The 22,229-nt window shown below is 36.2% G+C and overlaps 5 protein-coding genes across 9 annotated transcripts; 4 read left to right on the top strand and 1 right to left on the bottom strand.

The window, feature by feature from the left end:
- The first annotated feature begins 318 nt into the window (after positions 1-318).
- On the top strand, positions 319-3,432 carry fidipidine (coiled-coil domain-containing protein 93). 3 transcript variants are annotated; one of them, XM_043422345.1, is made up of 11 exons: positions 319-536; positions 628-741; positions 808-902; positions 999-1,110; positions 1,214-1,366; positions 1,489-1,818; positions 1,935-2,155; positions 2,233-2,549; positions 2,613-2,733; positions 2,817-2,901; positions 3,163-3,432. In XM_043422345.1, the coding sequence occupies exons 1-11, from the start codon at positions 489-491 to the stop codon at positions 3,322-3,324; spliced, it is 1,758 nt and encodes a 585-aa protein (XP_043278280.1). In that variant the 5' UTR covers positions 319-488; the 3' UTR covers positions 3,325-3,432. The 3 variants fall into 3 exon arrangements, with proteins under 3 accessions (XP_043278280.1, XP_043278281.1, XP_043278282.1); XM_043422346.1 differs by lacking the exon at positions 319-536 and having other exon boundaries at positions 626-741; positions 792-902; XM_043422347.1 differs by lacking the exons at positions 319-536; positions 628-741 and having other exon boundaries at positions 813-918.
- Ns4 (Nucleostemin 4) lies at positions 3,374-5,934 on the bottom strand. The gene is made up of 5 exons (XM_043422348.1): positions 5,668-5,934; positions 5,255-5,568; positions 4,354-4,999; positions 3,814-4,236; positions 3,374-3,700 (listed from the first exon to the last, which is right to left on the bottom strand). Exons 1-5 carry the CDS (start codon positions 5,759-5,761, stop codon positions 3,465-3,467), a joined length of 1,713 nt encoding a protein of 570 aa, XP_043278283.1. The 5' UTR covers positions 5,762-5,934; the 3' UTR covers positions 3,374-3,464.
- A 449-nt stretch (positions 5,935-6,383) lies between these two features.
- On the top strand, positions 6,384-7,633 carry e(r) (enhancer of rudimentary). The gene is made up of 3 exons (XM_043422352.1): positions 6,384-6,580; positions 6,873-6,960; positions 7,207-7,633. Exons 1-3 carry the CDS (start codon positions 6,578-6,580, stop codon positions 7,425-7,427), a joined length of 312 nt encoding a protein of 103 aa, XP_043278287.1. The 5' UTR covers positions 6,384-6,577; the 3' UTR covers positions 7,428-7,633.
- Positions 7,634-9,154: 1,521 nt separating this feature from the next.
- Positions 9,155-17,954, top strand: LOC122412632 (phospholipase DDHD1-like). 3 transcript variants are annotated; one of them, XM_043422342.1, is made up of 11 exons: positions 9,155-9,355; positions 9,900-9,970; positions 11,230-11,556; positions 13,176-13,355; positions 13,502-13,630; positions 13,721-13,862; positions 14,083-14,189; positions 14,291-14,604; positions 14,691-14,973; positions 15,062-15,220; positions 15,352-17,954. In XM_043422342.1, exons 1-11 carry the CDS (start codon positions 9,273-9,275, stop codon positions 15,498-15,500), a joined length of 1,944 nt encoding a protein of 647 aa, XP_043278277.1. In that variant the 5' UTR covers positions 9,155-9,272; the 3' UTR covers positions 15,501-17,954. The 3 variants fall into 3 exon arrangements, with proteins under 3 accessions (XP_043278277.1, XP_043278278.1, XP_043278279.1); XM_043422344.1 differs by having other exon boundaries at positions 9,205-9,351; XM_043422343.1 differs by lacking the exon at positions 9,900-9,970 and having other exon boundaries at positions 9,155-9,351.
- A 145-nt stretch (positions 17,955-18,099) lies between these two features.
- Positions 18,100-22,028, top strand: LOC122412636 (regulator of microtubule dynamics protein 2-like). The gene is made up of 6 exons (XM_043422350.1): positions 18,100-18,906; positions 18,986-19,177; positions 19,457-19,645; positions 19,864-20,081; positions 20,168-20,406; positions 20,659-22,028. Exons 2-6 carry the CDS (start codon positions 18,990-18,992, stop codon positions 20,920-20,922), a joined length of 1,098 nt encoding a protein of 365 aa, XP_043278285.1. The 5' UTR covers positions 18,100-18,906; positions 18,986-18,989; the 3' UTR covers positions 20,923-22,028.
- Positions 22,029-22,229: the final 201 nt, after the last annotated feature.

Here is a 22,229-nt window from a genome sequence, read left to right as displayed (position 1 = left end):
AAGAATTATTCATTTCTAAATGGTTTCTCTTATTCCTAAATTCCCAATAAAATCCTTTTTGTCAAACACGCTTCGAACAATTGGCAATTTGGCTGCTGCTTCTATATTGCCAATGTCCATTAACACTTACGTTCCTCTTTCATTCATCTGAAAATCGGGAGTAAGTTTTTAATTCAGTCTAGTGTAGACGCGAAATGAGCTGATTCAAGCAAAGCATAATAGAATAAAATTCAAATAAAAATAAAAATAACGTCTTCACCGGCACAGTAGGTGGCGTCATCTAGAACTAACCCAAAAATTATTGATCATGCGACGCTACAATCAGCTGTTTTCCTGTCAACGCTGATGAGGGGGGGGGCCGGTCTCAATTCCGCCCAAATTCTTGATTACCGAAAATAGTGCTTTTATATTTTTATAAAAAATTACAAACAAAATTGACGTTAAGGAACGGTCCAATTTTGATACCGCCAAAATCACGAAGGGAGAAAATGTTAAACGATGGTGCGAGAGGTTCTGTTCCGTCCGAAGTGGCCGAGGTATGACACTCTGATTTCGGTATTGTAACAATGATGCATGGTTTTCTCTCAAAATAATTGAACAACACGATGATAAATATTGTGTTTCAAGGCTGATGTGCGCGAAGACGAAGAACAAGCTGTTAAATTTAATGAAATCGTCGATCTTCTGGTGGCTGCTGGATATTTCAGAGCCAGAATCAAAGGATTATCCAATTTCGACAAGGTGTGAGGCAAATTAAAAAAAAGTGATTGCACTCAATGGGAGTTAAACAGTGACATTTTTGTTTAGGTTGTCGGAGGAATGACTTGGTGCATAGAATCCTGTAATTTCGATGTGGACGTAGATTTGCTTTTTCAAGAAAATTTGACGATAGGACAAAAGATGTGAGATCAGTGATAAGTCAGTTTTGATAGAGGTCAAATAAGTAATAATTGCTTATAACGAATCTTTAAAAATATACTGGTTTTTCAAATATTTAGTGCCTTAACAGAAAAGATAGTCGTCATGCTGCCAAAGATGAATTGTCCGCATCGAATTGAACCTCATCAAATCCAGGGATTGGATTGCATTCATATATTTCCAGTCATCCAAGTAAAGTTATTATAATATCAATTATCAGTATAATCGCCAATGTTCACTGTAGTTGAGAGAACTTTTTATGGCAACTAGACCCAATCGATTGCCTTTTTTGTAGTGGCTTGTAAAACGTTCAATGGAAATGCGAGAAGAAAGAGCGAGTTACTTGCGTTCTTTTGCGATTGAACAGTTCAACAAGCATCACAAATTTTCTGATGACCATCCAGAATTACCGGTCGACGATATTATACCAAATGTGCAAATGGTGAAGGTAAAAATCACAAACAATATTTGGGAAGTAAATACAAACGTCTTAAATATACTTGTCTTTGAGTCACTACCGCGACTCTAGATGAAAGAATAATTGGTGATAGTAGATTTTTTTTACTGAAGCGTGCCTACGATCCAAGACGACGTTTCAAGCGTCGCGACGCTGCACCCAAGGACGACATAGCAAAAATTCGGAGTACTTTATTGGAGTACGGATCTATGGCGATTCCAGCAACTTCCTCATCAATCGTAGATTCAGATAATACTACTCAAGAATCAGAAGAAATGGTTACCACGAAAGAATTCAAGGATTCTCGTAACGAATCACGAGAGGTACAGTTTGAAGAGGATCGTCTGAGCGCCAGTGCCGTAGGGAATATTGTCGGTATGCAAGCACAAGAGATTGTCCAAGTTGCTGAAAAATACGCGTCAATGTCAATATCTGAGCGAGAAGTACGTATGTAATCAGTTCGGAGGAAAAATTTTAGAAGAAAAAAATTAAAAAACCTTTTTTCCTCACTGATATTGTTCAATGATTTCTTAATGAATTTGATTTTTTTTAATTTCAGGATAACGAGAACGAAATTGGTTATTCGCGTGCTCGCGCAGCTCTTGAAAAACAACGAAGCATTTTGCAGAATCGAATGAGCAAAATAGTGGAAGACCGAGATGCTCTGACCGAAAAGCTTGCCGATGCGATCGAACAATCGGAAAAGACGCGAACAAAGAGAAAATCAATCGAGGACGCCTTTTTGGCAATGGAAAATATGGAAACCGATGATAAAAAAGAGTAAGACTACGAAAATAATCCATTTCGATAAATTCCGATGTCTCGGTGGCGATAAAATTGTTAAAAATGATTTTCAGAACGATAAAAACACTGGAAGAGCTTCTGGTGGTGCACACTGGATTGAAAGAACAAGAGCACAAATTCCGTGAGCAGTGTAAAAACGAATTGTCGAATCTTCAAAGAATGGTGCAGGAAATTGAGACGGGAGAACCGCACGAGGAACAAAGCCGCGTTGCCGAATACGACGAGGTCAAGGCAGCAATCAATCGAACAAGACTTTTACTTGCCAAGAAAAACCGAGCTATTGCTTCTCTCACGAGGCAATTGGATGACGTGCCAGGAAGATCCGAGTTAACGCAGTATCAGAGGCGATTTATGGAACTTTATAATCAAGGTATTTTTTGACTAAACAAATATTTCAAATAGTTTGCTTCATAATTTTGTATTTTTCATCAAGTTTCGGCCAAACACAAGGAAACCAAACAGTACTACACGTTATACAATACTTTGGATGACACGAAATTATATTTGAGCAAAGAATTATCCCTGCTCAACTCGATTCAAGACAATTACAACGAGTGAGTATTTTGAAAGAACCGAAAAGACGTTTCGTACTTGAGCGAAAAATTCACTCACGTGAACATTTTACTCAATTCGATAGGGCGATGGCTTCGACGAGTGGAAAAGAACAATTTCTGAAGCAATTCGAAGCAATAATCGCAGGAGTTAAGAGGAATAAAGAGAAGGTAATGCATCACGAGTGAGACTCGATCTAACGAATTCTTTTACACGTACGAAAATAGATATTTTTTTCAACGTAATTAGAACAAACTATTTCAAAATCTTTCCAACAATAATGACGTTACAATAACATGCATAAAATTTCAGTTTTCTTTTTTTTTTCATATACAAAGAAATTTCCGAGCCTCAAAAAATCAGGCTCGTCAACGTATTAACGAACGATCGATTTTCTATACGCTATTTAAAAGAAATTTCATATCCTATAGGTTGAACGCCGATGTGCAGATGAAAAAGACCGAAGGTATGCTCTTAACCGTCAACTCGTAAGTCTAATGGAGCAACAGAGAAAATATGTAGCCGCGGTTAGACAGCTAACGATCGAGTGTCGTAAAAACGAAGCGTTACTTGCACAACTTCGAGCTCCTTAATCACTTGGTTTCATCCTTTTCCCCTTCTCCAACTGACAATATCGAAATATGCTTTTTGTAATGCGTTGTAATCAATTGATAATAAATCAAAAACAATCAATAAGTAAATGAGTTTGCAAAAAAGGCCTTTGAGGAGTATTTTATGCGTCAGTAGCCAATGCGCCAAATTTGTTAACGGTGATTGGCATGTTTGGGTCGTCCTCGTCTTCGTCCTCGCCCTCGCCCGAATCTCTGTCACTCACTGTCGAACTACGTCCACCGTCTTCTTCATTTTCGGAAGAGGAATAATTACTTTCCTTTTGAAAATCTTGATCCGATTCAGTCTTTGCTTGAATCCATTTTATGGTTTCGACATCCGGATGCTTTGCCCATTCGTCTGGAAAAATGTGAGAAACAAAATGAATTCCAACATTTTCTGAAATTGATTGTGTTCAAGATCACAGCTCAATTGACTCTCAACATTTGCAAAGTGAATTTTCAATTGTTCACCTTTTTTACGCGCCCAGCCGCGTGGATAAACATAGAAACAGATTTTTCCCTCTAGAGACATTCTGAGCAACGAATTGGCAGCTCTGTAAGTGTCGAGTCTTGCGGCTTTCGCGGTTAAATAATTTTTTTTTGCAGCCCAACCATCGCAAATATCCATAGAGGACCACGTATCATCGTTATCCTGATGTTGTATTCTCAACAACTTGGGTAAATCAATCCTCTCAGCTATAAATTTAACAGCGGTATAAGGTTCTCTGACCTGAGCGATCGGAAAGGAACCCATAAGTATTTGCAACTGCTTTGGTACCGTTGATGGAAACACCAAGCCAGGACAGTCGCATAAACAGACGTTTTTCGTTAAAAAGATCGTTTGAAAATGTTTCGTGTGGCCTGGGGTTCGAGAAACGCTCACCACTTTTTTTCCTACATCGAGAAACAATTTTCGCTCTTTGAAATTTGTGGTTTGATATCCTTCTGGACATTAAATTGTTTAATTTTTTAGCAAACTTGTTAACGATCAATTCTGATCAGAATACTCACCCATCAAAGCATTCATGAGAGAAGATTTTCCCACATTGGGTGTACCGATGCAGCCAATGGTCAAAATGCCATTTTTGAATGTTTCGTGCTTAAAGAAGCTAGTGTCTTCTTTCTGAATGATAACATTGTCTTTTCGTTCCAAATCATCCAAATCGTACTCGAGATGCATTTCCTCTTGAATTTTCTCCTGCCACGAAGTGAGATCAACTTTATCAGCGACTATTTCGCGACAAGTTTCCATTAATTTTTGTGCTCCCTCAGCCGCCATCTTCATTTTCCCCTTTCTCCTACGTGTTTTCATGTTTCCTCCAGACGCAGTGTTTCCTCGTAAATTGTACGATGGAAAAGATGTGAAAAATAAAATACGCAGTTTTGGATATTGCGACTTGAAATATTCTCTCCAAGCTAAAACCAATGGAGCTGGGGCCAGATCTATTTTGTTCAGTACTAATATCATTTCTTTTCCAAGCTCATTTGTCACATAGTTGTACAAATACGGTGGGAACATCAGCACAGGAAATCTTATGTCCACAATCACCAACAACACATCTGACATCTCCAATACTCTCCAGAGTTGTCTCCATGTTTCCAAATTTAGTTCGAAGTAACTTATGTCTCGCAACTCTTCCATCTTCCTTAAATACTCCTGAAAAAAAATTCAATGTTTTTCAATCCAGTCTGATGACTAACTTATTTTTTTTTCAATTAAAAATTATAAAGCCATAATTTTCTTATGATCTATCCACATTATTTTTCAACAATGACGTTGATAGATACATGACAATTTACTTTGTTGTAATAAACAATACGGCAAGTGAATCAATAGCAAACAACAAAGCGATCAGATTTCCTAATTTTTAATTCAATAATGTAACACGATTGAGTTATAAAAACAACCAACAGAAAAGTATTTTTGTTCTCTCAAGTCGAGCTGTTCCTTGCTCATGTTGAAATCCCAAGGTGGTCTCTTTGGAAGATCAATTTCCGGTGGGAAATAATCATCAGAAACTTCTTGTCCTTCCAGCGGAATAGGTTCAATACATTTCCTAGCATCTTCTTTACGTTTCTCGATTTCATGTTTAGATTCTTGGAAGAATTGCAACGAGTATTTTCCTTTTCCAGAGTTACCGTCTTGCGGTTGTTTATTAATTTTTTGAATATTTTTCAATCCTGAATTTTCGGGGTTTTCGCATTCATCATCTGCATCTCTTGAAACTGATAAGACAAAATTGAGCCTATAATTTATGCCCGACGTATACTTTTTACCTAACAAAAAACATAAATACTATTCAGCATTTTTTCCATTAAGCTTACCCAAAATTGCTCGATTTTGTCGCTGTTTTTTTGCCTGCATCTGTTGTTTCTTAGCTTTTCCACTGAATGGAGTTTTTTTTCTACCTTGCGGCATTTTCTTATATTTTCAGAAATATAATATTCTTAAGAAATGAGAAGTACTTGATGAATTTTGGTGTTTAGCGGATTTTACGTACGCACTTTCAGATATCCCTGTCATATCATGATAACACAACGCAACAACGTGGTTTCGTGGTTGGTTGTGTTTGATATTCTTCGCCGCAACCGCAACGTCGAACCATGAAAGTCCTCTAAGGTCAGAGAAGAACAACCTGAAATAAAATTTCTTTCCTTTGAATTGGTTGGAATTTTAAACACGAGAAGCGCTGAGCTCAATTGTGTCTTAACCGGCTTAATGCTCCAAGCGGGAAAGTTCATGATAATTTGAATGTTAATCATGCCGAGTCCGATTGACAAGGAGCTAAAAATCGCCTTACAAACTTTCTCCTTAATAATTCGACAAAACAATTAACGTTAAAGTTACATACTTTTTTCATTTAAGAAATAATAGCTTTTTGTCTCAACGGTTGATAGAATTGTCTTCTTTTATTCCTCCTTTCGCTCAGCTACCATCAGTCTCCCCCATTCATTTCTCGAGTCTTATCGGAAATCAGCGCACTCTAGTGACGTATTACGCATTCAGCACAAACAAAAGCCTCAGACTCCGCTCCGAATGAAACATGCTAGCAACGATATAGCAACGCCGTAAATCCAAGGCTCCTGTTACTTTATAATTGAGTTTAGTTGAATTTTGTGGTTAACTTTTAACCGCGGTTCATATTTTGCGCTCCATTAAATAACTGAATATATTATAAAAAAAGGAAACCCTATCACTTTCGATAATTCTTGGTTACTGAATTTCTCACAAAAAATGGTGAGTTTCGATATTGTGTATTTCTCACTGTCATATATTTTGTTGAATGAAAAGTGTTTTGTTTACCTCTCCCTCCGGCTCCTCCACTCCATTATTTACATTAATCAGATTCCCAGACGTTATGTACTCGAGCTTCGATCGATCAAGCGACAGTAATTAATGTTGAAAGGCAATCGAAAACTTTATTATCATCGCTACTTATCGATAAAATTGAACTTTTTCGTTCTAACCTCCAAATTACGATTCCTTATAATCCTTGTACGTTGATTACATTTTAGCTATTTTTTTGCAGTCTCATACGATATTGCTTTTTCAACCGGGCAATCGGCCTGAAACGAGAACGTATTCGGATTACGAAAGTGTCAATGAGTGCATGGAAGGTAAGTCGTGGAGCAGAAGCCTTAAAAATATACAGTCCTTATGTACAATTCCATCAAAGAAATAACGTTATTGCTCGAAATATTTTTTTATCAACTCCAGTGTTGTTGAATTTTATTAATCAAGAATAATGATAATTTTAGTAAATACGTTTATCAGTTGTTTTTTTTTTCATCAATTCTCATCATTTTCATGACAAAAATAGGAAAATGTCGTGCACCAGTATTTTTATTATCTACTTTTATCAGGAGTGTGCAAAATTTATGAAGAACATCTAAAAAGGAGGAATCCAAATACACCCACGATAACGTACGACATAAGTCAATTGTTTGACTTTGTGGACGAGTTGACGGATCTGTCTTGCCTGGTTTATCAAAAGTCAACTAACACTTATGCTCCATACAACAAGGATTGGATCAAAGAGAAAATATATGTCCTTCTGCGTCGAGCGGCTGGTCACAGCGAATAGAGTATTTGAACATGAAACAGTTTAAGAAATTATTAAGAATGCATTAAAACACTAGAAAATAAGATTTGAAAATCTCATATCTAGAATCAACGTTTTAACTATATAAGATTAAACAAATGAGGTTTAATCACTTTAATGTCACTCCATCGCTATTGTTTATAATTATGGTTAATAATTAATTAAGAATATATGCAAATGTCTTCGAAGTAGATTTCGTACGTCTCTTATTAAAAAATCTAGTCCCAAACATGTTGAAAGAAACTTCACAAGTTTCAATGAGTTCATTTAATCTAAAAAATATTTTGGTTCAGGAAGTTAAAAAAAAGTCAATATAATCGAATGAAAAAAAAAATTATTTTTCATTCTATTCACTTTCCCAATACGAATCGTCGTTGCCTAATTTCACGTGAATAGTATAATTTCTCGCATCATTAGAACTTATTTCATAATGGAAAATTGAACTTTCAGTGAATCCGAAAAAATTTTCTACATTACTGACGGTAAGTTAACAAGATTTTAATTGTAAATCCAGTCGACTTTTCTGCTTGACGATTCGTTGGGATCGAATAAGTTCCTTTGTATCATCTCTTCCATTCCTACTCGCAAGACTGTGCGACATCGGTACAACGCTCAAGACGTTTTTTTTTAGAATATAGATGTATCAATGTGTAGTGTGGTGTGAGGGAGTTGACACATGGGAACTGGTAGACTAAATATATATGAGAAACACAGTCGACATATGGGAACATGACAAGTGAAAGAGTCGAATGCATTGTACCTACAAAATTTATCATCAAAATGGAAAATATCTCAGCTTCGCACACGCGAATGTTTCAATGTTTAACCTCATTACCCATTCTCAAGATATTTTCGATAAAGCTCGTCCAATCATAATTATTTTAAAAAAAACAATTTCAAACTGTCGACACAGAAAGTTGATGTGCACGAACAATTTTTTTCAAAAAGGGTCTTTTTTCCTTATTTCCTTTGACGTTTATTCATAGTTTGTCTAATCCCCGCAATTCGATGAAAAAACGAATAAAAGGTGATGATAAAGTTTGCTCTTAAATTATAGCTTGTTCTTGGTTATCAAGTCCATAGACGGCGACTCGACAATAAACGAAAATCCACCGAAAAGGAATTGCGCAATGTTAGAATTCCGACACGTGCTGCCAATGGATACAGCACGTAAATGTACAATGTGTACCTAATGTATTAAAAATAAATCACATCCGGAGGAAAAGACTCACTCACTCGGGATTTGTAATGACAAACAATGTAAATGAGAAATGTAGGGAGAGAGAGAGAGCAGGTTTTGATTCGATTTCATACTGACGAATGAAATCAGTGAAGGTTTTAACGTATTTTTCACTATAAATGCATTTATATAATGGCAATGTTATTAAATGCCTTTTCGAGAACTTAATTTTTTATCCTGTTCGAATAAGCATATTGTATTGTAAATTTATAATTTGTTTGGTCACATTTTGTGAGGTTTTTTTTACGAAAGAGCGAGGAGAGGTAGCCACACTATTTATATATTGGTGCTAGTTATATAAACGTTGCACGAGGAAAATGTCGCTCGTGTATTGCAGCGATCGGTCGAGGAGAGGGAGAGACGAATCGTTGAATTTTTCTTTTTCTTTCATCGTCCCCCATCATATGGAGTCTAAGCGAGCGCACAGGGCGCGCTAGTTTTCAGATACAGTTCATTCGGTAGTTGCTCATGAAAGATAACGCGAGGCTGGTTGGGTGGAATATAATAAGCGCTCCGTACCGCGCGAGCTGGCGAACCTCGTTGAACTCGTGATAAACTCATATTTCAATTATTTGGCATCACTATCGATGCTGGACGTGAATTTAACGTTGATTTATCTTAGTCATACCGTAATTTCGATATTGCGTTCGGTTATATCGCGATTGTGTAGGTAAAAAAGGAAATAACGAAAAAATATAATAAATATGTATAGTTATGAAAAAAAGTAGCCTGGGGTTAGATCAGGTCCTACGTTTTTCTTTTTATTTTTCCTTTTGCTCCCACAACCTTTTTTCTTCACATCATCGTTATCCCACGAATTCATACTACCGACAAGTGCATTGAATTATATATAAGAAACGTGGTTTAGCACAATAAACATTTTTTCCCGATAGTTATTCCTACTGCAATAAATACGCGTTTACATTATCTTCGCGGACGGGAAAAATTGAGTGCGAAAAAGCTGTCTCCCGTTCGTTAGTGTGAATTTTGTGTGCGAGTTTTTTGTTCTTGCGTATGTGTTTTGCATGCTTGCGCGCTCACATATATCGCAAAAGCCATTTATTAACGTTTGTGATATCATAGTTTTTTTTTCTACGTCGTCACACGAAGTATACGCGTGTCAAGGCTTTTCTTCAGCTCGTTAAATAGTGCTTTTTGTATATCTTCATCTCCCTTTTTTTCTCCACTTTTTATTGTCATTCATCGCTAAACAGAATGTCGGGAAGTTCGTTTGTGGATTGCGATCCCTTCAGCGAAACTCCAATGCAGTCAGAATCGATCGGAGGTAAGATTGTCACGTTTGATGTTTTTCTCTTCTTCTTTCTCTCTTTCTTTGGGAATACCCAAACAGCTGATCAAAATAACATGCGAATAAAAAACTTCAAAATAAGGTTAGAAAGCTCCGCTTCGAATCAGATCTGTCGATTTTTTGTTTATTGACGCTATGATCATTCAATTATTTAATTTAGATGTAATAAATTACGTTTGTTGTCATTTTAAAAAAAGTCAAGTTTAGTCCTTTTTACCTGTCATCTCAAATTTAAATCATTGTAAAAATACTTCACAAATTCATTGACTGTGCAACACAAGTTTCTTTGACATGGCTCTATTATCAGAATCAATTTGTCAATTGGTTGGATTATTAAGATTCATTAATGTCGGTCAACCTAACTACATCGGTCAATTTCTCCACTTGTCGATTGATGCGTTATAGACTCTTAATGTATTTTCATGGAAGATCTTTTGAAAAATATTACTATTCAATGAATAATTACTATAATCATTGAGCAATAAAACTTTTCCTCATCCATAACTATAAAAAATCAATCACGTGGATTTATTGTTTGAAATTGGATGCTATTTTTTTCATAACATTCAAATTGCAAATGAAGGAAAAAGTTATGCGAAACTGAATATTCATTCATATTTATGCACTTTGAAAACGAGCTGATCAATTCATCGTTTTGTATGTGGATAACAAAAGACGCCAGACGCTTATGACTAATAAAGAGGGTTCAAAAATCTACCGAATCAATTTAAAAAAAAAAGGTGATAAAGGGACACATAAAAAGAATCTATAAGCGTTACAAACTCTAGAAATAAACCCTGGGTCACAGTCCTTGAATCATGCTTGCAGCTTTTACCAACCATGATAGTTGGAATTATTCAATCAAGCAGGCACTCATCAAAGCAAATTGAGCATTTAAGAAAAAGATGCCACCATGTATTGTTAGAATATCGTTGAGATTGGTTTGATTTCACTATTTTTTTCCATTTTTTAAACTTTACCCTCGTTTGAAGCCTTTTTTAAAGCTACTGGTTTTATTAGCTATTCAAGCTTGACAATGCATGTTGGCCTAATAACTATTTTTTAAATTGCCCCGCAACGTTATCAATAGTAGAATTATATTGATTCAAGGTCTGAATCAAATTTTTCCCATTTTTCTGAAGAATCGTCCTTCTGATGGTTTTGAATCAAATTCCAAATATAATACTCTTACTTTTTATGTATTAAAATTCTATATTTCGAATTTCCCTGCACAGATATTAAAGGAGTTCTGGCAGAGGGGAATGGAGTAGGAGACGAAGAGGCTGATGAACCCCAATGGACAGAGGCGGACGAACCGCAATGGGCAGAGGCCTTGACCCCTGAAAAAGTACGCTGGTTCTTCAAAGACGGAGTCCACAAAAGATGGGTCGAATTTTGTGGATACGACAGTCTTAGAATAGAAAATGCCTGGAGATTAAGAGAAGGGGTGAAGGACAAGGAAGCGAGCGAAAATACATTGCCATTGGAGAGCGTTGTTGTAAGAGGAGGAATGTACGATGTGGAATTGAATAACATGAGATGCGTCTCTATTTATTGGCCTGGTAATTATGAAATGCTGTTAAATATTCTAAAAGTTTTGCTAAAACCAAGAAGTTACAATAAATTTTGATAAAATGTAGAGCCATGATAACGAATGGTAATTTCTTAGAATGTTTTCGAACAAAGTTTCAATTCTCAAACAGTGATGAATAGTAAATACTTGAGCTTTGCTTGTTTCGAGCACGCGGATCGTGTTAGAGTTCACGTTTCATTATGACCGAACTTCTTGTGTTTGCCCTGAAATTTGCCCCGAAGCAACGGCTGGTCCTTCAAAATATTTATGAACATTCAAATTCTTTTTGACGAGTCGTGACGAGACGATTGCAAAGGATTATTATTCACAATACGTCTCGAAAACAGAAGACAGAATTTATTTCACTTAAATTTACTTATGCTCCTATTCGACAGTTTTGAATATGATTTGATTCAAGCACAATAATCGTTTAAATCACCTGGCAAAAGCTGAATAAGAAAAAAAACATTCTGCTACTTATTGCAACGAGCCTGTATTCCGTCTAAGTGTGAAAAAAAAACTATAAAATACAAGAAAAAAAGCCAGAAGAACAAAATGTCGCAATGATCTACGATAGTTTTCCATTTATATTCTGTTTCTTTGAGTTATAGTGATAAGAATGAGATTCGAAGCATAGCAATGAAACGAAGCTTTTATCATCAGCCTTATCTAATCACGAAATTCAAAGAGCTCGAAGCGCAAGTTTTTTGATGACATTGTGAAATATTTCCGCTCAAAGTTATCTGGGGTTGTTAGAAAATGAACCAGCGAGCATGTGTCATTCAAAATCGATACCGACTATGGGGAAAAAAAATCCAAAAAACGAAAAAATTCTCGCAGCTAAGAAAGTAAACTCTCGAGAACATTTGCTCCTCGCAAAATCAAGTTTTCATCTCGTGAATATCTTGCAACAGTTGCCCGTGTACAAGAACTGATACATTGGATGTTGCATTCGGCGAGTATTGCTCGTTCTTTCCTTCATACAGTTATATTCATATATATATGGATACTCATAGGTATGCGTTTGAGTACATCTCCCACTCCGCAATAGAGATTACCGTGTCCTTGAGTTTATTATAGCCAATTTCCTTTAGTCGCATTTCCTCAGAGCTCTCGCGCCACAGAACAAGACTACTTGACAAGAAAATGCACGTATATCCCTACTTTTTTCCCTTTCCCTTTCTCTTCATTTCTCAACATTTCAACCAACGATTGTACTGCTATTAATTGAGGAATTTATCTACGTTTTTTAAATGTCCAGGTTTCTTTTCTCTTACGTTTTTTTTTTCAAAGAATCCATTATTATTATTTCATGTTTTATCATATTCTGTTGCAACAGATGTACAAATAATGCCAATCATTCACTAAATTCACACTATCTTTCCATTCTCTCTCGCTTCCATTCGAAAACTTCTTAGTTCTTAATATTCCAATAATGTATTTCGCAACGTGATACTTGAATCGAAAGTCGATTTAGAATTTCAAGAATTAAGATATCCGGAATTATCAATGTTCGTTATCTTCCCCCCGTCCTTGTTGATTTATTTAAGAGATGCTCCTTCTAGTGCATCGAACGATAGAATTGATAAGAACGTTTTGACATTGCAGGTGAAGAATGGGAAATAATGCGTGGCACGTGGTTCTATGACGGCAGTTGGATTCCAATTGACACCGAAGATGCCAATGTACTTGAAGAAGTACATTTACGATTGTTCGAAAAACCTAGTCCAACACCACCGAGCAGTACTACACCCGATGAACTTCCTGCCTCCTCGCAAACATCCAGAGGTAGGGCTCGTATTAATTTCATTTTTCAATCGATCCAATGTCGCCAACACGTTTGGTTATGTAAATTCGTGCATATGCTCATTGAAAATGAGCATATGCCTACAATTTCAACGTTACATCGGTTCCGCTTATTTTTTTTATTGCAGTTCTACACACGCAACACTTTCCTGACTTCCATGTTGATTGGCACGCCATTAACGATGTGACTCGTTACAGCGAATACAAGCATAGTAAATTGATGCGAAGCGTCACGTCTAAATTAGGATTCACCAAAAGTACGTATCTCAAGCCAGTTTTTCATTATCAGCACAGGAGAAAAGGCATCACGAATGACGAAATTTTTCAATGTCAACGTTCTTTTGCAGCGACTGGTTACCGTTTGAGACGCGGTTACATGATTCGAGCGACAATCGATGACAAGCCCCACGATATCGATCATTTGGTATTCGTTGTTCATGGAATTGGGCAAAAAGGCGACACGGGCAAAATCATACGTAATACAACATCGTGTGTGTCTTTATCATAGCACGAATATTTCCCAAAGGCAAAAGAGCGAACTTCGTATCGCGGAAATAAGGAAACGAGAACACTTCGGTGAAAAATGATTAAGAATTATGAGTCGGTGGACGTCCGTCACTCTTGTGTTGCCTTTGAGAAATTTTAAGTCACTTTAAACGCGTCTCAATATTTAATTCCATCGTTTTGGTACTTTTTTCCTCTTCGTCAGATTCAGAGAATGCGTCAGTTGGCTGGAAAGAAAATATTTTCCAAATTCGAAGCATCGCGTTGAATTTTTTCCCGTTGAATGGAGATCTTCCCTCAAACTCGATGGTGGTGAGGAAATAATTTGAGAAAATTCCATTTATCTTTAAGGAGTAAAAAACTCGATTGTTTGGAATAACAAATTTTTTAATATTCCGAATCTATGTTCGCAGACATCGTGGATGCCATTACGCCTTACAGCGTACCAGGAATTCGTCAATTGTTGAACACATCGGCGATGGACATATTGTATTATACCAGTCCGCTCTACGGGGGTGAAGTTAGAACGGGACTGCAAAAAGAATTGAACAGGCTCTATTCCAAGTTCTCGAGTCGTCATCCTGGATGGACGGGCAAAGTATCGATTCTTGCGCATTCGTTGGGATGCGTTATAGTTTACGATATTGTTACGGGATGGATGGGACCAGATACGAGGCCACCGTCCCCTGCTGCGCCGGATATTCCCGGCGAGGGGCTTCAATTTACGGTGAGTTACGAAAAAAATGGTCCCCCCTTTCATTTCGAATGACCGACCAATCGACTCCGATAATATTCTATTTATTTTCATTTCAGATCGAAAATTTATTTTGTTTGGGTTCACCGCTGTCAGTTTTCCTGGCACTGCGAACTCGCACACCGACAACCAGGCTCGATGTAATGCCCAAAGGACTGTGCAAGAGATTTTACAATATATTTCACTGGAGCGATCCGGTCGCTTATAGAATGGAGCCTTTGCTTGAACGAGGTTACAGCAAAATTGATCCAGTACTTATATTACCCTACGGAGGCGTGGATTCCCAAGTTATTGAGACTCCACCGACAATTGCCAGTGGGGAACAAGCGATCTCTTCTCCAGGTTAAAATTTCACTTTATACCTCGCTCATTTTACGCTCAAAATCGTCGACGTAAATTTTCGAAATGAAATTCTTCACTTCGTCGACAGATAACGAGGAAGTCGAACGAGATGAGACGAGTCCTTGTGACACACCCAACCGTAACGTCGATAAGGGTTGGAGTCTCTGGGGTCTTGTAAGAGCCGGTTGGACTGCCAAAGAGGGATCGTCGCCGACACCTGACGCCAATCCATTACGACCGGATCAGGGTATAGTTCGATCTTACCAATTTCAATAACAATATTTACATTATCCATTTCGATAGTAAATTATTTTCAAAGAACGTCTCCCATTTCATGTTTACTAATTTGATAAAACGTGTCTGTTATCAACATTGCAGAATTGACGGAACGTTTGGATTACGTATTGCGAGCAGGTGGTTTAGGGCGTAATTATTTGTACACTGTAACGGCCCATACAGCATATTGGAACAATTACGACGTGGCCTATTTCGTGCTGACCCGACTCTTCCCTACGTTGGATACTTGATGTTGGCCTGATTCGCCTAACGACGAAAATCCCTATGACATCGGGCCATCGTGGGCGTTCGAGGATTGAGCTTTGAAAGAAATTTTCGTCCTGCCGCGTTAAACGACGAAGAGAGAAAAAATATAATTAAGAAACATTTAGAAAAGAGGATGATAAAACAAATGCAAACAATCTGTGATAACGGTGAAACGATACAATAACGTAACAACTATTAAATAGGTCGAATCATTTAACTATTTTGAAATTAGCGTCGTTCGAACACGTTCATTTCTCGAAATTTCGTACTTTGCTACGAAAATGAGTCACTTTTTTTCTTTTTGTTATTCATAGTTATTTCTGAAAGCCCGTTGCAAAATTTATCAGCAAACTGGGACGATAAAACCTGAAGACTTATTTAGATTTTCTTATAAGAAGTATATTTCGACGATGAAAATTTCGCTAACCACAATAATCATAATAATTCATGCATAAATACTTTAAGCGCCTTTTTTTCTCGTAATTAACGAGTATCGTGCTCTCAATTGAAAATATTAATCGGCCAATCGGTGTACGCGAATTCGCCTATTTTTTTCTTTAGACAGTGTAGAACCGATTTTTTCGCTCGATGACATTCAGTGTAATTTCTCAGTTAAGCAACATGGCACTTTTCATTTTTGTTTTTTACCAATTCATGTCTCTCTAGGTCTCTCTAACTTGTAAATAATTTTTCAATCGTGTAAATGAGAAACCTTTTTTCATACATTTCACGAAATTAATCATTTTTTGTGTCTGAATCTCAAACGCTACTATCGAAAGTTATTTCACCATAATTTGGATGCAAAAATCATTAGTTTTCGAATACTTAATATTTAGATGGAAAAAAGTCTGATCGAGCGACGGAATTGTGTTTTCGCGAGTAGACGAGATGTGATTATTCTCGTTACTTTCAAACGGTGTTTCATTTTCTGCACACTTCAAATATTTTGTGCTAAAATCATTAATTACACAAATGAACCGCTGAGCAGCGATGATCGATGAAAGGAAATGTAATAACGATAAGAACATTTCTGAATGCATTCATAAATAATACAGTAAGAAAAAAATTAAACCACAAGTATGAGGATTGCGAGGTTCGTAAAAAATTTTCAATTAACCCGACAAAACGCGATGGAGGGAAGAGAAACAAAAAAAACAGATTGCTGTGTATGAAAGTCGTCCAGAAAACTGAAAGTTTAGTAATAGCCGAAAAAAATCAACCCTTGCCTCTGTTAATTGTTGACTGCAAATCGACCAATTGTCAGCGACGTTGAAAAAAACGAATAATCGATATCCGCACGAGCAAAAACTGCTGCACGAATAACGGCGAGTTATGATTTTCACTACTTAGCTAATACGAATTTTGCCAATCTCCGGTAAGAGTAATTTAGTTCGTGTTTAAACATTTTTTAAAAAGTATAATGATAATACGAAAAATTATGTTTCTTAGGGGGACAATAATTCTAAATATTGAAAGAATAATTATTTATTAGTTTTTACGAGAACAAATATAATTATATTTACATCGCATAGCTAGTTTTACTGGCTGACTTAACGAATAATCTAACTGTTCTCTCATCAATGTCTGTTTCTATTGATCGATTACATATGTTGAGCATATGGATCTGTATATGTATGTGCATATGAACGAAAGAAGAGTATTAGCTATTTGATATTTGAATCGTCCAAGGCTACAGCTGTGTCCAAGTGACATGGACATGTAAAGTAACGATAAGCAGGACTGCAGTGCTAAAATTGAGGTAATTTTTCTACAACACACGTGCCAGTCGAGAGAGGCTCAAAATTCACCAATAATTCTCTCTATTATTTATTGGATATGAAGAATAAACAAAAAAAATTTTAGAGACAGTCGTGCAATATTTTTTTTGCAGAATTCAATATATTCGAATGAAGACTCGTTTCTCAAACTCGTCGTCGGTGTGGAGGTATTTTTGATGCTTCAGTGAACGTGAAAAATTACCTCAATGGGTTTTGTCTTTATCTCGTAATCATATCAGCTAAAATTCAAGGTTACTATTTTTCAAATTACAAAATCTTGTATGTGAATATATATATTTTTTTTTCAAGTATTTTTTCGATTTATCATTTGAACACCTGCAATTTTTCTTTATTGAAACTAACGGCGATAATATATATGTATATGGGTCGGTGGCTATTCGTATAAACGAAATATTATAATTATTAGATCAATTATAGATTAAAAAATGAACAAATATTAAATATTGCACACTTTTGTGGAATAATTCCGATGAATAATATCTTCATTTTTGTAAATTTATTAAAATTGAATGAAAATAAAAAAAAACCAATTATAAACGAAGTAGACTGTACGTGATATATATATATCGAAAACTTTCGACAATGTATTGAACGAACATCTGCATTTTTTTGCAGTTAAATACAACGTTGTTATATAAATGATGGTGATTGGATTATTTTTTTCCCATTATTTCCATTATTTTACTTGACAAAATATATAAAATTTCGTAACGAAGTGTATTAGCACTCTGCTAATTTTTTATCTAAAATTCGTTAGACGAATCAAGTTCAAATTTTCTGTCTTAATATGCGCAGCGATTTTATTGCGGTTGGTCGTTGAACCAATTTTGCGGCAACTTCGTACGTGTACGTATTACGTATATAGTAGACGCTCAGGTGTGCATGAGTATGGGTAGGCCGCCCGCCGCAGCGGTGAGCAAACAATACTAGTAAAGTAACGAAATTTTTCGTCTTTACTTATCATAAATAATTCGCGTAAATTCGTGACTTTCGCGATAGGAAAGAAATTATGTGATGGTGAAGTTTTATCGACCAAGAGGGTCAGCAAAGATATCACTTTGAGCGATAAAATATACATGTGTATGCGTGCGTTTGTGCAAGTGCTTTTTTTACATATGGAATAACTCCCGTCTGTATCAGTGTGTGTGAGCGAGCGGTTTCGCATGCTTTGCTGCCACCTCACACGACAGCAAAACGTTTATGCGGTCACGAAAATTAGCGCTTGTTACAAAGGTTATAAAATCCTTGTCGTGTATTTGTTATAACTGTTTTCTATTTCGGGATTAGCGATCGCTTGTGTGTTCCATCTGTGTGTGTATGTGGATAAAATAAAGAGGAAAATTCATCATGAGTTTGATTGCGACTGACGAAGCGTTTTTTTCACGGCTGCTTCAAAAGTGTTTCTCTCAATCAATTATTTGCTTCACCGATGGTCTCTGTTAAGAACGGGTGTAATCGAAATTGTTTCTATTGCTATTCGTGAAAAATGTGGTTCCCAGTTGACAATTCTTTGGACTAATGCTGCGTTGAAAGCGCAATAAAGTGCCTCGATTTCTTATTTTTTCTTTTTCACCAAAGCTGAAAACACCAGGTTAGGAATTTTTTTCAAATTCACTCTTTTTTTTGTTTTGTTTTTTCACCTCTGAATGATCGTTTTTCTTTTGCATTAGGATAATGAGCAATTTACACAATTCGTCGATGATCGCAGTCGCGATCGGTGCGACGATCGGTGTTCTCGGTGCTGCTACTATGCTGATTTATCAAAAAATCGTTGAACAGAGACAAAACGCTATGATGAACGATTATGTAGAAAATGTTGATAGAAGATTTGCTCAATTGGAAGCTGAATTAAAGAACGTCAGGTATGGCACATTTTAATTTTATATATTTTATTATCGATTATAATTTTTCTAAATCAAATTGTCACTTTCAAAGCATTAATATTATTTCTTGTATGTATGTCATATTTGTTAATTAATTTTGTAGAACATAGAAAAGAAAGTATTTCTGATCCTAAATTTATTTTTTGGAAACAGCAACTATTTGTTTTCTTCATAAAATATTTCAACATTTAAAAAACATTAGTGATCGATTGTAAATTATATCTGAATATTGATTTATCAAATTTTTTAAATTGATAGAAATCAACAGAAAAATCGTAAATCTAGAGCCATAACTCGTAAGCGAGTGACTTCTCTGAGCAGTTTTTGTACGGCTGAAGATGGAGAAACAGATGCGGATGCGATGTCCATTGCTGAGACGGAAACAGCGGATGATGAGTTTTACGACTGTTCGGATGAAGAATTTGGAGGAGGAGATACTGAAAATGGGTTTGTGGCTTGAATTTTTTTTTTCTCCTTCGATTCAACAAATTACACCCTGTTTCAGGACTGACCACTCTTTTGCGCCATTCTCGGGAGAGAGAATGACCGATTATGTTTTGTTAACTTTATTCGATTTATTTTGAAAATAATTTCGATTTGAAAAACATTATTATTTAAATGGATAATATACTTTGAAGAACCGGATCATATATTCAGTGATGCAGGACTTCAAGAGCAATGAAGGATCTGAGGCTCCAGCTGGAAGCGTTGGATGAGAAAATGGAGAACGAGTTGTTGCTGGAGGAGGCATTGTGCGATCTTCGTTCGTTGGTTATTTGGCACGACAACAACGTTGAAGTTATTTCGAGGTTTGGAAAGGCTTGTTTCAAAAATGCTAATGGTATTACGGATCAAGCGAGACAGGAAAAATTACTTCGTGAAGGTAAAACACGATAATTGCATGAAATCCTAATCGATCAAAAGTTTCTATAAACTCGTTCAACTCAATCGCATTCGTCTCATTTTTAGGTATCGAAGTTTGCGAACGAGTTCTCGAAATGGATCATGCTGATTTGCACAAGTGGTACGCGCTGCTTCTCGGTTCGAGAACCGATTATTTGCCGATCAAGGAAAAACTCGAAAACGGTATGCGCTTTGAGAAGCACGTTAAAAAAGCCCTAAGTCTGAGACCTTCGGATCCCACACTTCATTATCTCTTAGGAAGATTCAAATATTCCGTTGCGGGTCTCAGTTGGATCGAGAGAAAGGTAACATCATATTACAACCCCCAATTTTGTTTATTACATCCGGAAAACAGGAATAGGAGCGACAAAATGAGAAGCCAAACATTTTGCATCAGTGAAATGAATAACAAGATTTTTCAATGATTATAAATTTCTTTCCCAACGAATAAAAAAACATCACTTTTCCGGAAAAGTGTTTGCTTTTCCTCATCGTTTTTTAGACTTGTTCTAGAAAAACTGCAAAAAAAATTAATCCGTTTTATCGCTTTTTCCTAGGTATGCGCAACACTATTTGGCGAAGTTCCGCCGGCAACTTACGAAGAGGTGATAAGACATATGGAGGAGGCGGAGCGACTTAGCGAAAAGCCAGATATAGAGTACAAGTATTATTTAGGGATGGCGCACCTGAAGACTAAATCCTACAAAAGAGCGATGGAATTATTGCATCAAGTCAATGATTTACCTGCCGAAAAAGAATCTCAGGAATCATTGAAAAACGAAGCCAAAGATGCTATAACACAGTACTCGAGTTATTCGTGATGAACAATCCAACGTTACGTTTATATTGAAACACGGGTTTAAGAGCTTCTCGCCGGAATAATGCGGAATATCGGCTCTCATACGATCGTATCTTATAGGCCCAAATGTTCACCAATGTTGTTGTAATATGAGAATTGTACTATCCAACGACCGCAAATTTTATTTTTCCGTTGAATATTATGTTTCGTTTGTCAGTCATGTGTCCAAATCAAATTTTTACACCGTTCGCAAATACTTTTCTTTTGTAACTTCGATTTTTTGTGAAAATGTGAAAAATTTCTCCATCCTGAGATTAGATTTTTTTGTTTGTCGATATTTTATTTTTTGACTAGACGAAAGTGGTAATACGAGTAGTATTCACTCGGCCTCGAGGTTTATTATGGAAAAAGTACATTACAAAATTAGCATCACGAAGATATTTATATCGTAACCTCTTCCAAAAAATGTGGCTTCATAAGAATGTAACGAAACACTGTAGTTTTACCATAAAATTTTTAGAGATTGAACAAGTATTTCATTACATTCTGAAAACGACTGACTATCCGGTCATTTTTCACAACGAAAGAGCTGTAATGACATCAGGAAAAAATAATTTCAACGGTTTCAAAAACACTTCGTTTATACAAAAGTTATCGCGTATCAAACACGAACGCATCCATATACGAGCAGAATTTTATTGTAAGTAACATAAAAAATGAAAAAAAAATTGGATTTAAATGGAGTTGGGCAATATTCTTCCCCCCTAATTTATAATTCATTTCATTCCGTTAGTGTTTAACAAAAGCGACTGAGAGAGAGACCCTCTTGTTTTATTAAGGTGCTGGATTATATTTTGTAAACATTTACATACGTAAATCGTCCCAAATAACGAAAATTTTTCCTTCTTTTTTCTTCCTGCGATCTCTAAGTATTAAAAAATACAAACCATACATAAAATTGAGGGGAAAAAAATAACACGAATATACGGAAAGTGAAATAGAGTGGATCGGAAAAGTCCTAATCAATTTAGATATAGGAATAGGAGAACAAAACAAATATATATAAATATTATATATATATATATACCGTTCCTTTTATATCTGCAATAAATTGCTGTCAAAATATGAGATCGAATTTACTTTTTATTTTCGTCCCCCCTTCCAACATAGAACGGGAATTCCCGTGGAAATTCGGAAGAGGGGGAAAGGAGTTGGACAGTGTGCGAGTGTAACAGAGCGACGCACATTGCTTCACGGACAAATCAATAATGGTCCGGCACAGCATCCCAGAAGCCACCAGATTCTGGGCGAAGGGTGGAAGAGAAAGAG

This window comes from Venturia canescens, chromosome 6, assembly GCF_019457755.1.
Source record: "Venturia canescens isolate UGA chromosome 6, ASM1945775v1, whole genome shotgun sequence".
NCBI classification, from domain to species: Eukaryota; Metazoa; Arthropoda; class Insecta; order Hymenoptera; family Ichneumonidae; genus Venturia; species Venturia canescens.
This window is presented reverse-complemented; position numbering and strand designations above follow the sequence as displayed.

What these genes read in the sequence shown, in the direction of transcription:
- fidipidine (XM_043422345.1), top strand. Translation starts at nt 489, where the DNA reads ATGTTAAACGATGGTGCGAGAGGTTCTGTTCCGTCCGAAGTGGCCGAG. An exon ending in GATTATCCAATTTCGACAAG is followed by an intron (nt 742 to 807) that starts GTGTGAGGCAAA and finishes ATTTTTGTTTAG; the next exon opens with GTTGTCGGAGGAATGACTTG. An exon ending in TTGACGATAGGACAAAAGAT is followed by an intron (nt 903 to 998) that starts GTGAGATCAGTG and finishes TCAAATATTTAG; the next exon opens with TGCCTTAACAGAAAAGATAG.
- Ns4 (XM_043422348.1), bottom strand. Translation starts at nt 5,761, where the DNA reads ATGCCGCAAGGTAGAAAAAAAACTCCATTCAGTGGAAAAGCTAAGAAA. An exon ending in ACAAAATCGAGCAATTTTGG is followed by an intron (nt 5,569 to 5,667) that starts GTAAGCTTAATG and finishes TTGTCTTATCAG; the next exon opens with TTTCAAGAGATGCAGATGAT. An exon ending in GAGAACAAAAATACTTTTCT is followed by an intron (nt 5,000 to 5,254) that starts GTTGGTTGTTTT and finishes ATTTTTTTTCAG; the next exon opens with GAGTATTTAAGGAAGATGGA.
- LOC122412632 (XM_043422342.1), top strand. Translation starts at nt 9,273, where the DNA reads ATGCTGGACGTGAATTTAACGTTGATTTATCTTAGTCATACCGTAATT. An exon ending in GTTATATCGCGATTGTGTAG is followed by an intron (nt 9,356 to 9,899) that starts GTAAAAAAGGAA and finishes ATCGCTAAACAG; the next exon opens with AATGTCGGGAAGTTCGTTTG. An exon ending in ATCATACGTAATACAACATC is followed by an intron (nt 13,863 to 14,082) that starts GTGTGTGTCTTT and finishes CCTCTTCGTCAG; the next exon opens with ATTCAGAGAATGCGTCAGTT.
- LOC122412636 (XM_043422350.1), top strand. Translation starts at nt 18,990, where the DNA reads ATGAGCAATTTACACAATTCGTCGATGATCGCAGTCGCGATCGGTGCG. An exon ending in GGAGGAGATACTGAAAATGG is followed by an intron (nt 19,646 to 19,863) that starts GTTTGTGGCTTG and finishes TCAGTGATGCAG; the next exon opens with GACTTCAAGAGCAATGAAGG. An exon ending in TCAGTTGGATCGAGAGAAAG is followed by an intron (nt 20,407 to 20,658) that starts GTAACATCATAT and finishes GCTTTTTCCTAG; the next exon opens with GTATGCGCAACACTATTTGG.